Below are 16,545 nucleotides of genomic sequence, written 5' to 3'. Positions count from 1 at the left end.
CCAACAAAGAATGAAAGAAAGAATGCTCGTCTTTCCTGCCCACTTCCTTCCCCCAGTAAGTCCCTGAATTACTCTGAAAAGCTCATGTGGAATATTATGGGACACACATGGACAATAAAGCCATAGGTTTACCATTTAAAAATTTTCAGTTATGTATTATTAATGTTAATACTACCTTGTATTTATTGTTGTTGGAAGCCACCCTGAACCCAGCTGTGCCAGGGAGGGCGGGGTACAAATCTAATGAATGGATTATTGTGGCCTGGGGGACTGCAATGAAGAGAAGGAACTGGGTTTTGCCCATAGTGCTTCTCTACATGCAAGAGGTGCTGCTGATAGAAGAACAAGGTGGGTTGAGTTTGCCCAGCTGCCCTCCTTGCTGCAAGCCCTCTGGAGATCCTACACCCCAGCACTGGCTTTTCAGTGTTCTTATGTGCTGCTGAGGGAAGAGGGAGAGAGGAAATGTCAGCACCAGCAAACACCTTTTGCTGGTGCTTTGGTTTCAACCCAGTGAGCGTTACACTTCTACTGAATTGTAGATAGCATTGGTTGAAATATGAAAAGCAGAGACTAATTCTAATCAACAACCCTTTCCATAAGAAAAACCATCTTCAAGTACTTGAAGGGCTGTCATATAGAGGATGGTGCCGAGTTGTTTTCTGTTGCTCCAGAAGGTCCGACCAGAACCAACGGGTTGAAATTAAATCAAGAGTTTCTGTTCAGACATTAGGAAGAATTTTCTAACAGTTCGAGCGATTCCTCGGTGGAACAGGCTTCCTCGGGAGGTGGTGAGCTCTCCTTCCCTGGAGGTTTTTAAGCAGAGGCTAGATGGCCATCTGTCAGCAGTGCTGATTCTATGACCTTAAGCAGATCATAAGAGGGAGAGCATCTTGACCATCTTCTGGGCATGGAGTATGGGTCACTGGGGGTGTGTGGGTGGTGAGGTAGTTGTGAATTTCCTGCATTGTGCAGGGGGTTGGAGTAGATGGCCCTGGCGGTCCCCTCCAACTCTATGATTCTAAGATAGTGGGATGGTATTGATTCTTTCTTAAATTTCTTTTGTACATAACATTTAAGATTAGTTTGTATGAAAGGGATAAATATGCTTTTAGAACAACACACGGTTATCTGTTGGAAGGATGAAATAAGATTCCAAAGGTACATTCCAGGAAGAAAGTGACATTTTTTATTTTGATAGATGTGCTGTGAAATGACAGAATCCACAGGCCAAATTTTGGATTTGGGACAAACTGTCAATTGCCCTGATGAGTCATTCCAGACCCCTGCACCCCTTTGTACCCAGCACTAACTTGCACTCAGGACACACTAGGAGACGAGTTTCGGCAGACTCCCACTCTCCTAGCTTTGCACAAACTATGCAAAATCTCCTGTAAGGAAATGATTCAGAAAGATGCTTTGGTAAAAAGATAGCGTCTGTAGACTGTACTTCTGTGTGCTGTTCGTTGTCCTAAGTGTGGTCTTACTAAGTAATTTCTACACTGTTTAATGTGTCTTTTTAAATGCTTATGCTTTGTTTCAGCTCTGTATCAGATTTCTGCTTGTTTTCAAATTTCTGCACTACAAACCCTGTTGCATTGTTTATTGGATGTCCTAGCTGTTGGTTATATTGACTTAACACTGTGTAATCTGCCTTGAGTCTCAGAGAGAAAGGTGGACCATGAATAACATAAATAAAAAACACCTATCCAGATCATGAATCGGGACTGCTGTGGAAGCTTGGGAAGCCGTGGAAGAGATAACTAGATATGCATTATACTTTTTATTTTAATTGCCTACTTGATATCTCACCTCTGCCCCTTTGTATACATAGATAGAATCCAGATATTTATTTACTTGTGTGTGACTTTCAGATGTGAGCAACTGCAGTAAGATATCCGCTTTAATACGTCTGTTCACAAGCAATAAAAATTCTGTTCATGAGCTACAGAATTTTATTATCCTTGTAGGGTGGCATTGAGGTCTGGGGCAACCATAAGGATTCTGTGAATATTCCAAGCTGAATCCTGTTAATAAAAGGCAGACATTCCCCTTATAAGATAAATTGTTGTTGTTTTCAATCTTCCATTGGATTGAAATATTGAAAAACAATGCAGTTATGTATTGAAAGCTAATGGATGGTGGCAGTGATCTGCCTGACTCATCTTCTTTGTAGTAGAGCAAGAGACAAAGAAAAGAGAGCCAGGGTGGTATAATGGTTAAGGTGGTGGGCTACGATCTGGTGGACCTGGATTCAAATCCCCACACCGCCATGTAAGCTTGCTGGGTGACCTTTGGCCAGTCGCTATCTTTCAGCCTGATCTACTTTACAGGGTAGCTTGGAGGATAAAATGGAGGAGGGGAGAACAATGTACACTGCACTAAACTCCTTGAAGGAGCCCCAGGCCAAAAACTCACTTAATTAAGAAATGTAATTTTTAGCCTAGTTACCCTACCTGCAGGTTACTTGTTTTTACATGTACATACTGTGACATCCTCCCATTGCTGCTTAGAATGGGTTAGGTGGCAAGCCCGTTGAGATTTAATCCAACTGAAAGTTTCAAAAAAAAAAAAAAAAAAGAGTTGCATCTGAATACCACATACTTAAGGGAACACTTGCTACATCTTTCCTTAAAGCATTTGTAACATATTTATATGTTTATTTTATTTCTCACATTTATATCCCGCCTTTCCCCTGCCAAAGCAGGGCTCAGGGCTGCTCACATCATAAAAAAATACAAGGTTCAACAATTAATTTATAGCAGGGGTGAGGAACCTTTTTCCTGCCAAGGGCCATTTGCACATTTATGACATCATTCAGGGGCCATACCAGGTGTAAAGCTCCCAGTGGGGGGGCTAGAATTGCCAGGTCTCCAGCCACCACCTGGAGGTTGGCAACCCCAGGGGAGGCCACACAGAGAAGACCTGCAGGGGCCCCCGCTCTCCCCTCCCAGGCGGGAGGGCAGCCAGCGGTGGGCCCGAGCAAACCAGGCGCCAGGGAGGTGCAGACCACAGTCGATCAGCAAGGGAGGAAGGAAAACAGAGAAAGAGGAAAAGGGAGGGAGGGAGAAAGAGAGAAAGGGAGAAAGAAATGGAGAGAGGGGGAGAAAGAAAGAAAATGACGGAGGGAAAGAAAGAAAGAAAAGGACTGAAGGAGACAAAGAAAGTGACAGAAAAAGAGGAAGAAAAGAGAGAAAAGCCTTCCCCCCACACACACACACACCGGCCCCGTGCGACCAGGCCCCAGCCTCCCCGCCCTCACATGCGGCGGTGCACGGAGCCCTGCACGACCGGGCCCCAGTCGCCATACCTTCTCCCCCCAGAGTCCACAAAAGCCCCCCCGAAGCCCGATCGGCTCCCACATGCATGCTCTGCTGCCAGGAGCCGCCGGGCTCTCCCCCTCCCCGCTGCTCAACAGCCGACAGGCAGCGAGAGGGGCTTACAATGTGCCGCAGCGTTCCTGCATGCCGCGGCTGTAGGGGGCAGCCTTGGGGGAAGCATCCCTCCCCTCTCCTCTCGCCGACCAACAGCCGACAGTCGGTGAGAAGAGGTCCAAAGGGCGCCACAGCTCCCCTGTAAGCCGCAGCCCCAGGAACACCCTTGGGGAGGGCCGCCCTGCGCTCCACCTCCGCGGCAGGGTCCCGGAGCTCCCGAGGGCCACAAAAAATGTCCTCGGGGGCCGCATACGGCCCCCGGGCCTGAGGTTCCCCATCCCTTATTCATAGATACATAGAACAACAGTAAAATTTAGAATCCCAATAAAACCAACAAATTAATCAAAACAGGCCTAAAACAGACGGTGCCAAGACTCATAGATGTCCTCCCCTGTGTGCTGTGGAACACAGGCAGGACAATGCTGCTGCAGTCATCTTGTTTGTGGACTCCCTAGAGGCACCTGGTTGGCCACTGTGTGAACAGACTGCTGGACTTGATGGACCTTAGTCTGATCCAGCAGGGCTTTTCTTACGTTCTTATTAAAGATGCATCACAGTCTAACTTTACTTGTGAAAACCATCAGATCAAATGAAATCATTTAAACAAGGCATAGTCCAGGATTTATTCCTATCTTACCTTTCTGCCACTAGCTCAGGTCTGCTTACAATATGCTCAAAAAGCAGGTAGTCATATAGAATAAGAAAACAAAAACAGAATTGGCAAGCCCAGCCCAATGTCTGTTGCTCAGCATAGTGTAATAAAGTCCTTTACAGGAGTATTGTCTCGAAAGCCCTTCTAAAATGCCATGGGGGATGGCATACAGCTTCAGGAAGGACACGTCACAAGGCAGGTGGCACAAAGGAAAAGAACCAACTTGTGATGAGTGAGGTGAGGAGAAGGGATAGTCAACAGGGGTCTTTGGGGAGATCTATTAGTGAGGATGTGCTAGGTTAGCCTACTCCAAGCGGAAGGCTCCCCCCCTTTCCTTAGCTGTAGAATGTTTGGCTTTGTTTTCTTGTGAGACAGTTGTTCCTCAAGAGGAGATACCAATTTAGAGTAGTCTGGGCTAGTGTTAAACAAGATTTGCTTCCCCAGAATGCAGTATGGGAGATAAAAAATTTTTTAATTTTGTTGACCTGTGACAAATTGCATTTGTGGGAGGAGGAACTGAGCTGATTGGTAGAAATGAGTCCTAATTAATAGTAGCATCCTCTTATTAGCAGAATTTAAAAGTGACAGGACTGTTTGAGGGAGAGAGCAGATGAGATCCTTGCTGGCAGTTTTTTGGTTTGTTTCTTTGGGGGTTACCGCACTTGTATTCCCAGCGATGTATTAAGAGTTTGAAAACGTTATAAAAAATACTGTTCGCGCTTTGTTTGGCCTCTTTAGCTGTGAAGACGTCTTCCAACCATTTATAAGCCATGGTATCCAAAAACCCTTTTAAAGCGATGTTTTTTATAACATTTTCAAACTCTTAATACGTCGCTGGGAATACAAAGTGTGGTAACCCCCTTTGTTTTTCTGAAGGACAGCCCATCCAGGTGAGCATAGCTACCTTTGGAAGAACATACAAACCATGCTGTGAGTTAGTGCTTACGGAATCTCTCTTGTGCCTTTGGTTTATGGCTGAAATCTGTTGCGGTTTTGATACATGTACAGTCATAGACATTTGCACTTTCTAGAAGTGTTTTCATAAAGCTCATTTGTATCTTGCCCGTTCTCCAAGGAGCCCAGCATGAGGGATTTGCCTTTTGGGGGGGGGGTGTTCTTGCAATAATCTGTGTTTGTGGGAATCTTCAGAGGTCAGTATTGTCTCTGCACATGTCATTCTGCTTGAGATCTCAAGCCTTCACTTATTCTTATACAACTTTACATGTATCTAACACTGGCTGTATGCTAGGCCCTATACAAGATTGATGCCCACCCTGTCCAAAGGATTTGCAAAACAATTATAACTTATTTGATAGTAGTTTATATATTGATTTTTCTAAACTGTTTATATTGATTTCTGTGAATATCTTACATGCATTAAATTTTGATTTTTCTCGCTCTTTCCAAGAGGCTGAGCAGAGCTTATATGACATTTTTATATTGGCTGTAATAGTGCCCCTTCATTTTCATATTAGTGGAAATTACTTTTTGACTAGCAAAAGCTTCTTCAGCAAAATGGCATTAACCTGGGAGCACTGCAAGGTTGAAGCTGTGATAACATGTTAAATTTGGGATTGATATTTAAAGTTCATCTTACCTAAATTTCTGCTGAACACTTTTTAAAAAGTGAAGATGTCTGAATCAACAGCTTCACACCCATTTGTGTGTGTTTTTTCTTTGCACTTGTTTTATGATGAGGCACAACTATTTCAGTTCTGATATAAACTTGATTAATCAGCTGTTGTATAAAAGTAAAGCAAACTGTTATTATTCATTGCATTTATTTGCAGTAACAATGTTAAGTTAAGGATGTGACTTACTCCATGAAGCAAGCTGAAAGACAGAGGACTTGGTCATTTTCTTCTAGAAATTTACCAGCAAATAGGAAACAAAATCTAAAATCCTGATTCCGAGTGTGAATGTTTCTCTATCGACATGGAGGTCTTTCCTTTCCACATTATAAATACTAAAATAGTTATCTAAATTTTCTCTTCCAGATGAAGCCTTAGAAGATCTAAAGTCTCAGAAGAAAAAAATAGTAAGTCTATAAGCATGTCAGAAAACTTTTGTACTATCATCGACACTTGATCTTAGCCAAAAGACTCACAAATTTTTAACTATAGTGTTGTCTTCAATGGGACTTTCATATGGTTCAGATGCTGGTTTACCCTGATTATCTCTGGAATATCCACCTCAACAGCATCCTCCTACTGTGACTGTGAGAGCTCAGTGGTATTATTCTTGTCCTAAGCTTATCACTTATTAAGTAGGAGCTTCTAGTCCTCCATCTCTCATAGCTTAACTTCTGCTGAAATAAATGCAGTATTGGTCTTTTATACCACATTCTTCCTTTGGAAATCTCTAAGATACAATATATAGCTTTCTCCTGTGTTTGTAGCTAAGATTAGAATTGCTTTGTCATATCATCATCTCCAGCCTTGCACTTTGGGGGGTGGTATTGGAGGCTGTGACAACACAGGATAACTATGTCATAGTTGCATAACAGCTCATTCCTGGGAGGGGGGTATTTTAAAAAATAGAAAAATGGAAAAGATGCCCCATTGAGATGGCACTTGGATTGGGCCCCTGTGTAGATAATCTTTGGGCCTGTCATTTAGTAGTCTCTGGATTTTGTATTTAATTGTTCTGCCGTGGCGCCTTGTAGTTATCGTGCAAGTTACAGATAACTGTCAGAAGGCTTGCTCTGTTCACTTGCATGGGACTTGGCTGCACCTGCAGCCATAGTTGAAGACCAGTTTGAGAAAAACAGTTCTAAGCTATCTAAACCAGGACTGAAAAATCTTCAAAGGACCGTTCTGGACTTGTAAGACATAAGAATATCAGTTCCAGTTAAAATGAAAGTGTGCCTTGTTCCCTGTTGGCGGGCTTTCTCGAGAAAATGGCAGAAAACAGGAGTAGGTGGCAGCATGGAACCCACTGAGTTGCAAGTATGTGAAGGGATGTAACTTGATGTGTGACAGGAAGAGCCCGTGTTAAAAAGGAATCCTTTCCCTCCAAGGAATGACCTCACCATCCTGCTGTTCCTCTTAGCACATGTTCATGTATGCAAAGCAACAGCTCCTTCCAAAAAGCAGAAAAAAGTGGCCTCTGTAGGGGTTCACAACCCAGTGGGTAGGGTTCCAGGACCCCACCTATGGATTTGGAGCTATGTATCGAATACAACTGCCCTGAGCAATGGCTCTTGTGTCCGACGCTGTTGTCTTTTGCACTGCAAGCTGGAGAATTTGGAATCTAGGTGCTAGAGCAGCCATAGTGGTGTAGTGGTTAAGAGCAGTGGTTTGGAGCGGTGGACTCTGATCTGGAGAACCAGGTTTGATTCCCCACTCCTCCACATGAGCAGTGAACACTAATCTGGTGGAGCGGGTTGGTTTCCCCACTCCTACACATGAAGCCAGCTGGGTGACCTTGAGCTAGTCACAGCTCTCTTGGAGCTCTCTCAGCCCCACCTACCTCCCAGGGTGTCTGTTGTGCGGAGGTGATTGTAAGCTGGTTTGGTTCTTCCTTAAGTGGGAGAGAAAGCTGGCATATAAAAACCAACTCCTCTTCTTGCTTAGGATAGTTGAAGTATATTTCTAGTTCAGTTCTAAAACATTCCTTTACGGTTGTGTTTATTTTTATAGTATAAGATAGTTGCCCTGATATGCAACCGAAGCATAACATTTCTCTTGAATGTCTAATTTGGCCAAATTTAAAATTTATTGAATGCAATGTTCTGTGCCTCAGATACTGACAGATTTGTTCCTGTGTTATCCATGTCTTCACTCTTGATGAGAAGTCTAACACTTTCTGTAAGAACTGGACTGAAAGCAGTTAATGCCAGTCCTTTTTGCTTAGGATTTTCTTAGGGGAATTCTGACTTTTAAACTGTTAGTACAGTTCATAGGCATAGCACAAAAATGTTTCTGTAAACTGTAATAAAAGTACGATTAGTGTTCCAGTACGACATAAATGAGGACCATTTCTATTCTGTTGACAAAAGTAGCAAGAATCTGCTTAACATGAAGCTGCCTTATACTGGGGCAGACCATTGGTCTATCAAGGTCACTGTTGCCTATTCTGACAGGCGGCAGCTCTCCACGGCCAGGTGAAGAGGTCTTTCATATCAACCACTGCCAGAACATTTGTTTTCCCCTGATGGTAGATGCTGAGGATTGAAGTTGGGACTGTCTGCGTGCAGAACAGATGTTTTACCACTAAGCATGAACCCTTGTGGATTTTAACCATAAACTTATCTGTTTCCTTTAGAGGGTTTTTTGGCTTTTAAAGTTGTAGTTTGATCATCCTCAGTGAGTAATAAATGAAGAAAATAGGTTGTTTAAAAAAATCCCCTTCTTGAAGGGTCTAAAATGCTAGATTTTAAGTGAATTTTTTTTTTAATTACACTTTTAAAATCTCTGGATGACGGTACCCTTTGTTGCATCGTTAGTCTGCAGATGAGAAATGAACCTTTCAGCCATTCAATGCGCTGCAGAAAAATATTGTTCTGTGCATTTCTGTCGTGCGGTTCTTGTGCTGCAGCATCTGCAAGCATAGAGGAAGTCAGAGGATGTGCCTGTCTGGCCTCAGTCTTCCAACCTACTTGCGTGTGAAGCTACTGTATTAATAAAAGGGGGGGTTAACAGTGAGAAAAACCTGAAGAAGGAACCCATCAAAGTGCTTTATATCCCTTGTACATATTCGTCATCTGTCATAACTTTAGAACACAAATATTCACAGTTAAACTTCTTCTGATGCTGGCTATTAACCGCTAAAATGATATTTTACTAGTGATTACTTTTTTAATTAAGCCCATGTATTAGCTATAAAGGCACTTGAGTGCATTGTAAATAAAATGCTGTAATAATGAAGTGCTTTAATTACAATCCCTAAAGTATGCATAGTACTCAGTAAATTTTTTATTTAAATTCTTAACATGTTCTATTTTCTCCCCCCTGAAAGGCAGTTTGAATCCAGCCATAAAGACTGGCGCTTTAGCCTTTAAAGTCATTTGAGCAAATTCCATGGCTGTTCTCCCAGTTAGTGAGTTTTCGTGGCATTTGCAGCCAGCTAATTGCTTCTGCTAATAAATAATCTAAAATCAATGCTGACAGCAGTTAATTGGCACAGAGACTTTATTCTGTAAAGCACTTGGCTAACGACCTTCTTTAAATTAATAGCATTAAGTGCTATGAGGAAATAAATCTGAGGAATTGCCTGTCATTTGCTTGTCATGTCTAATAACTTCCAATAATGATGGCTGATAGATTTTTGCACATTCCATTATTGAAGTTGGTGCATGTAATTATTCTCCTCATTATATGTAAACAATTAGCAATGTTTGGTGTTTCCTTGCAATAAAGCTGTTAAGTGCAAGTAGCACATTAGAGATTAGATTTTTTTTTAAAAGAATTCATTTCTGAGGAATGCCACAACAGTTGTGTGTGGTTGTTTCAGGGTTTCTGTACCATAATGTATGCCATTAAAGAAAAACGTTGAAATTAGATTCTAAAGAGGCCTGTGTTGACCTATAAAACCTTTTATTTTTCTAGCTTGAAGAAGTAATGGAAAAAGAAACTTACAAGGCTGCTAAATTAATCCTTGAAAGGTTTGATCCAGAAGCCAAGAAGGCAAAGGTAGGATCTGATCTCTGTACTAATTTATGACTAAGCATACCATAGAGCAAAACACTTTGTAATATTATTATAATTGACAGGATGTTGAACCGCCATCTGCTGGAGCATCTGCAGTTCCAAGACCCGGCCAAGGTAATAGCTCTGCAAAATTGCTGCTCTTCATGAAGAAAATTGTATTTACCCCATTTAATTTTCACTCCATGATAAATGAAATATTTAAGGACACAGGTCCGTCATAAATGGGATCTCTCATTCCTAAACAGGAACTGAGTTTAAGTGAGATGGGGGCATTATCTGACTTTTAAAGTGGGTTATTTAGTAGTGAGCCAGTAGCTTGGCAGATCGGGATAATGGTTTTCCATCCATCAGTTCACTTTTACAAGTGGGGCTCCGCAGTAATTTGCGATGACTAAAGGGAACGGGCAGAAGGAAGCAAGCAATTGCTTCCCTTCTCCCAGTAGGCATAGAGGACCTACCAAGTTGGTAGGCAGATGTTCACTGTGGTATTGCAGCGCTGCAGCCTTGCTTGGTCTCAAATCCAAGAACAAAGCAGCCCCGTAGCAGCATATCCAGCAGCTCCACTGCAGGCCAAAGGAACCGGTGGAAGCTCTCTACCAGCCCATTTTTCTCCCAAGTGAGATGGGGTAGTTGGTTCTCCCCCGCCCCCCTATCGGGTAGTAGGTTTTGTTGTTGCTACAGTTTTTGTGGGGCCTGTAGTGTCCAAGGAGAGAGTGGGTGCATGGGTATCAATTTTGAACTGGATTAAGGGGAAGAACATAAGGTCTATCCTGTTCCCTTAAAATGCTTGCTAAGTGGTTTTGATGTTATGTCTGTCCCAGTATGGATTCCCAGATACATCTTAGCACTTTTCAGAGTGGTGGATTACTGTCAATGTAACTCTGCTGACCTACCCATTCCTTTGCTGGCTGATCTGTAGGTAGTCCTTTTGTTTTGTTTTTTTGGGGGGGGCAAGGAGAAGTCAGAGGGATCCCTTTCAGTAGGGACTGGCTGTGAGAAGACGCAACCTTTTCAGATCAGTTTCAAAGTTTGCACTGTCACATTCGGGACGTTTGAATTAAATAAATAGCACTAGTGACTGCAATTGATTTTACATCCACAAGAGTTGCTTTGGTTGTCCCTTTACTCCCTTTGGACTAGAAATACAAGGCCCCTAACACTGTCTCCCTGAACAGATTATACTACAAGAACTTCAAAAAGGGGTAGAGGTTGGTGCCAAATGTTAGGGAAGATAATATCTTGTTTGTATTTACATTTGTTTCCAGCAGATTGCATGTATCCATGCAATGCACGACTTCTATATATTTCTAACCAAAGAGAGAAGGTGGGCATTATTTCAGTTTGGAAGGGGGTTCTTAGTGCTGGGGATAGCAATCAACAATGTCCTGGTGTGTATTCTTGCCATTTGAATGTAATACATGCTTGCTGGTGATAAGAATCCCCTTCTAAAGTATTGTAGGGGCTCAGCTCAAATCGATGATCTGAGTTGAGTCCTGGGGGCTCTGGAAAACTCACAGACCGCAACAGCATTGGTTGACAACTGTTATGTTCTGCACCAGCAATGTTTTCTTCAGACAGCCCCCGGCTGCACTGTGGTAGCCAAGGCTAGGATGGTTGCAAAAGCATGAATATTATTACTGGGGCTAAATAGGAGAATGTGAGCCACAGCTTTTCCAGCAGAAAATTCCAGTTACAATAACCTACTCGCAGGTCTATGAATCTAGGCAACCAGTGTGGCCTGACTCATCAGTGTCCAGTGTATGTACAGTCTTCAGGTTGGAGCCTGCCAAACAATCATTATCTTTGTCTTGTCTTGAGTCGGTTTCAATTGGGTCACTTGTATCTGTTCTTGAATCACAACCAGCAATAGCTCCAGGGTCAAGGTCAGAGCAGAGCAGCGTCATCAGCATATTGATAGCACCTTCAGGCCTACTTCAGTACTCATTATCTATGGCAAATTCCCACAGAGTCAAAGGCAGTTTTATGTATGTAAGAAGGATTTAACAAGACTCCAGTTCCCTTTGGGCTTGAACCACTCAGATGACACACAACTCATTGCTAACTAGATGTCCATTTTTCTTGCACATACCCAGAACAGTGGTGTTCGGCTCTTTCCGAAAGAAGCCGAGCCGTGAATCAGTTGTGTTCCTTAAATGTGGCATGTTCATCATCCCACTGCAACATGTTCCTGTTGGAAAGAACAATTAAGTCTTTAACGAATTGGGAGGTAGTTCACAAGACCTGAAAATGTGTGGAGTTTTTTTCGTATAGAACTGGGCACTGGATAGCTTGAAAGCCACTGGACAATGGCTGTGTCTTTCTGGAGCACTTTGAATATTGATTGTGTGATACTACTTGAAAAATTATGCATAACCTCAAAGGGAGAGGAGCTGCATACATTTTAATGTAGGTCAGCTCAAGCAACTCATTCTGTAGGCTAGTTGAAAAATGCTGAGACTATTTCTTTGTTAATGCTGTTCAAGCAGTAGGTACTTCTGTATATATTTAAAAGCTAGATAATGGGTAAAATATAAAAATGTGTCTCAGTATTCTAGTCTATGCACTATTAGAATATTATTGCTTTTTGGCTATTTTTCCATTGTAGTCTTTGCAAAAGAAGTTTCTTGAGTTGGATTTGCTGCTTCTCTTAACATCCTTTAAGATAATGTATCATGTGGTACGCGTAACATGTGCATTTCCTGTTAGAGCTTCGGCATCGGACCCCAGTGCGAGGGAGTGTGTCCCCCCCAGTTGCACCAAAGCAGGGGTCTCCAAAAATGATGGGTCCCGGGTTGGCATCTCCCGACTTGCAGAGAGAGACTTCAGCTCCTGGCGGACCTCCAGAGAGGGCGCTTGCATCAGCTTCACCGCCCAACGTGTTGCTGAGACATCCTGGAACCCGTGCCACTTCAATGCCTGGAATGGGTAAACAGAGCACTTAATGTTGTTTACAGTTTATATTGTTTTCTCTGGTTACCAATAAAACAGGCTGTTTTCAGACAGTATGGAAATGGCATTTTGTTTGGAAATAGAAGAGCAGTTATCTGATTAAGCAGAAGTTCCATATTCAATTAGCCATAACTCTTTACAGCTGGCACCTTATGATACTGAAACCTATTGCCTGAGCTCATTTAACTGTTATGGCTTCTTTGTTTAAATGGCAATAAAACTTTGCGGGATTCTGTAGTCAACAGTATAGCATACCTTTTTATGTTCTTGGTGGAGGCATGCTCTAGACTTATATAAATCAGGTACCTAAGAAAACACTTTCAGAATATATTCATGTTTCGTACGGAGCCCTGGGCATATTTCTAACATGTATAGTGACATTTATTTAAATGTTCATTCTAAGCAGCAACAACAACAAAAGTTTGTCCTGCAAAGATTAAAACATAAAATACTCCGTAACCAAAGAGGTCTTTTCTTATAGGAAGCAGAACTTTCTGAAGTAGCAAGCTAATAAACAGGGCTTAGCATCAGTTACCTTGTTTGAAACATTAACCTTTCCGTTTGCATCGGCTGACATGGTTAGCTAAACTAGAAGACCTTTCCTAATATTTTTTTCATTCCTAACTTGAGTTCCTGTTTTTACAGATGTATTTGCTGATTTTTAGCCCCAGAAACGAGCTATAAAGAGTGCCCTGACAGTAATTAAAAATTATTAAAGGGTGCCAATTGTGTCACGGTGCCTCCTGTCCACCTCTCCCCAGATCAATGCCTTGTTCACTTGTCTGCTACTATGGAGAAGAACACATCCAAGCAGCAGATAAGAGGAACAGAGAATGGGAAGGGCCAGGGTGGGGAGATGGGGGGGGGGTAGCACCATTCACTCCAGCCACTGTCTCTTTTACCCAGGTTGTGTTTGCTTTGAGTGTTATACTGCTTGAGTGTCACCTGCTTGGGATTCCCCCTGGGATCGCAAACCAGCCTTTGGGTTTGGGGTGGAAGAGAAGGAATTGTGGCCACTCAGCCACCTCTTACTGTTTAGAGGCAGGGGAGGGGCTGTGGCTAAATGGTAGAGCATCTGCTTGGCATGCAGAAGGTCCCAGGTTCAATCCCTGGCATCTCCAGTTAAAAGAATCAGGCAGCAGGTGATGTGAAAGACCTCAACCTGAGACCCTGGAGAGCTTAGGGGAGGGAATGTGGCTCAGTTTGTAGAGCATTTGCTTGGCATGCAGAAGGTCCCAGGTTCATTCCCTGGCATCTCCAGTTAAGGGAACTAGGCAAGTAGGTGATTTGAAAGACCTCTACCTGAGACCCTGGAGAGCTGCTGCCAGTCTGAGTAGACAATACTGACTTTGATGGACCAAGGGTCTGCTTTAGTAGAAGGCAGTTTCATGTGTGTGTGTTCATGTGAGGTGATCTGTGGGTAGTAACTATTCGGGTCACCTCTTAGTACTGCCAAGTATGTTGATGCAGAGTGATTACTTGCTTAGGATCCTCTCATACTTCTGTGCCTTTTACTTTTCAGCATGTGAAATACTTAATAAAGTATCGCAAGCTGCAGGTTCAAACTTGTAATTGTATTTTACAGCAATACAAATTAAGGTTATAATTGAACGCAATCAATGCTGTAGTGGTTTGGGCCCAGGCTGCCAACATAAATGGAGTATTTAACCACAGGTGGAAGAAGGTGGATTAGTTGTGTAGCAAAATATAACAGAAGTCCAGTGGCACCTTGAACTGTATTTATTCCAGCATGAGCTTTTGTGAGTTGTAGCTCACTTCTTCAGATGCTATTCCCCATTTTTGTAGCAAAAATTACCAAAGAGAAGGGTGTTGGGGACTGAGAGAGGTTTGGTGTGAATCCCATCATAAATCTTTCAGGTGTGATTCTCTGTTTAAAGGACTGAAATAGATTAGGTTGTTAAGGTGTCATGGGTGATGAGAGAGTCCAGAGGTTTCAGCTTCTCTCATGGGGTGCAGATAAAAGTGTAATTAAGTAGAATAAACAGCAACTAATGAAGAAAGGAGGAGTCTGAAGCATAAGAAAATTAACTGCCATCATTAAAGGGTTAAAGTTGTTACAACGTGTTCAGCAGAGCCAGTTAAAGTTCCTAAAAAAGTGAGTCCTATTATGCTATTAGAAATTATACTGAATAAAGAAATGGAAGTCTCTGTTTTTGCCAGGATGAGAGCTAGAATTTAACTTCTTGATTATTTCTAATTCATCACTTTGTTGTTGTATAGTTCCTTTGAAGGTTTTTTTAATATATAGAATAGTGACTTTCAGATGTGCAGTATGTCGAGAAAAATTAAAATGTTCCCTTACTGGTTTCTGGACATTGCAATTTCTTATGTCAAATTTGAATTGATTGATTCTCTCACATAGGGACAGACACGTGTATCCATTGTTGGCCCATGACAGCCTATATTAAATGGGATGATGTGCAAGTGGATGAGCCCAAGACGGGGTGGCTGATGTTGTTAGATTCCCTAGTATTACCAGAGTGTGTGTGGGAGACAAAGTTGGCATCTAGGTGTGTTTCAGAGTTTGGTTCCTGGTTTTATGGCTCTGTCAGATAGTCCGTGGTTGTAGGGAAGAAGCTGTTTTAAATTGGGCAGCTGATTATTGAGGAAAGGCCTAATCCCCAAGGCCTGGGAAAGAACCTTATCCTTGAGAAGCTGTATGTCACTGATGATGTGCTGAAGCGGCTTAAATTGTGAGCTCCAGGTGACAACCAGTAGTGTTCTGTTGTTACCTTTTTTGGGTCTGTCTTATAGTACGCTGGCTCTGGGTGCCAACAATCTGCTCCTTTACTAGACTGGGAGGGTATTGTAATCCAAGAAATGCTTTTAGTAAATCCTCCAGATGAGATTCCCTGTCTGAGGGACTGGAGCAAATGCAGTTGTGACGTAATACTTGACTGCACTGTGGGTTATTTTATATGTTTTGGGGGGTAGCTGGTAACAGGTAGGTAAGTTTTGGGTTCAGTGGATTTTGGATATCGAGTGTTGCTTATGTGTCCATTGCAAATCTTTGCACTTGTGTCCAGGAAAGATATCTGTTGTATGGGCAGGTCCAAGCTGAGGTTGATGTTGGGGTGAAAATTGTTAACATCCTGGTGGAATCGCTTGTGAGTTTCCTTCCCATGTGTCCAAATGATAGTGCAACAATAAATCTTAAGTACAGGAATGGTACTACTGGGTAGGAGCTGAGGAAGCTCTGCTCTGAGTCAGCCATAAAAATGTTTGCATACTGTGTGCCATTAATTTGAAGGTATAGACCAGGGGTCGGCAAACTCATTGGTCAAAAGAGCCAAATATCAACAGTACAATGATTGAGATTTCTTTTGAGAGCCAAATTTCTTAAACTTAAACTATATAGGTAGGTACACTGTTTATTAACTTAATCAACTTTAATTAAAGTTTTAAGTCTTAATTAAACTATAGGTACGCTGAATAAAACTTGATATCATACTTAATAGTGATCTTATTTATTGATAAAAATTAAATTGTAAGTCCCTGCCATTTCCCCCTCCCCGTCCGGAGTCCTCGTCTGGAGGCCTGATCTACCACCATAAAAGCCTATTGGTAGACCTGGCCTCCGGCTGAGTCCCATTGGGAGGCCAGGTCTACCCATTGGCTTTCTTGGCAGTAGACCTGGCCTCCGGAGGCCCATAGAAGCCAATTGGTAGACCTGGCCTCTGAAGGAGGACCTTTTCCCCTCCTCGGAGTCCAGGTCTACCGCCAAGAAAGCCAGTGGGTAGACATGGCCTCTGAGGACAGAAAAAAGTAAGTAAGGTATCCATAAAATTAAGTCATGACAATGACTGACAAACACTTAATGTGAACAATGTGAGCAAACTTT

General features: G+C 42.4%; 1 protein-coding gene across 1 annotated transcript in view; it reads left to right on the top strand.

Annotated features, from left to right (window-relative positions):
- LNPK (lunapark, ER junction formation factor) overlaps window positions 1-16,545 on the top strand; it is a 48,820-nt gene that overhangs the window by 11,634 nt on the left and 20,641 nt on the right. Inside the window, exons 5-8 of the mRNA XM_056861191.1 lie at window positions 6,081-6,121; window positions 9,633-9,716; window positions 9,797-9,848; window positions 12,441-12,659. Of these exons, the coding sequence (XP_056717169.1) occupies window positions 6,081-6,121; window positions 9,633-9,716; window positions 9,797-9,848; window positions 12,441-12,659 (396 nt within the window). The remainder of the gene's footprint in view (window positions 1-6,080; window positions 6,122-9,632; window positions 9,717-9,796; window positions 9,849-12,440; window positions 12,660-16,545) is intronic.

This window comes from Euleptes europaea, chromosome 15 (assembly GCF_029931775.1).
Source record: "Euleptes europaea isolate rEulEur1 chromosome 15, rEulEur1.hap1, whole genome shotgun sequence".
In the NCBI taxonomy this organism is placed as follows: domain Eukaryota; kingdom Metazoa; phylum Chordata; class Lepidosauria; order Squamata; family Sphaerodactylidae; genus Euleptes; species Euleptes europaea.
The sequence above is the reverse complement of the archived record's forward strand: the minus strand, read 5'-3'. Positions and strand labels throughout refer to the sequence as shown.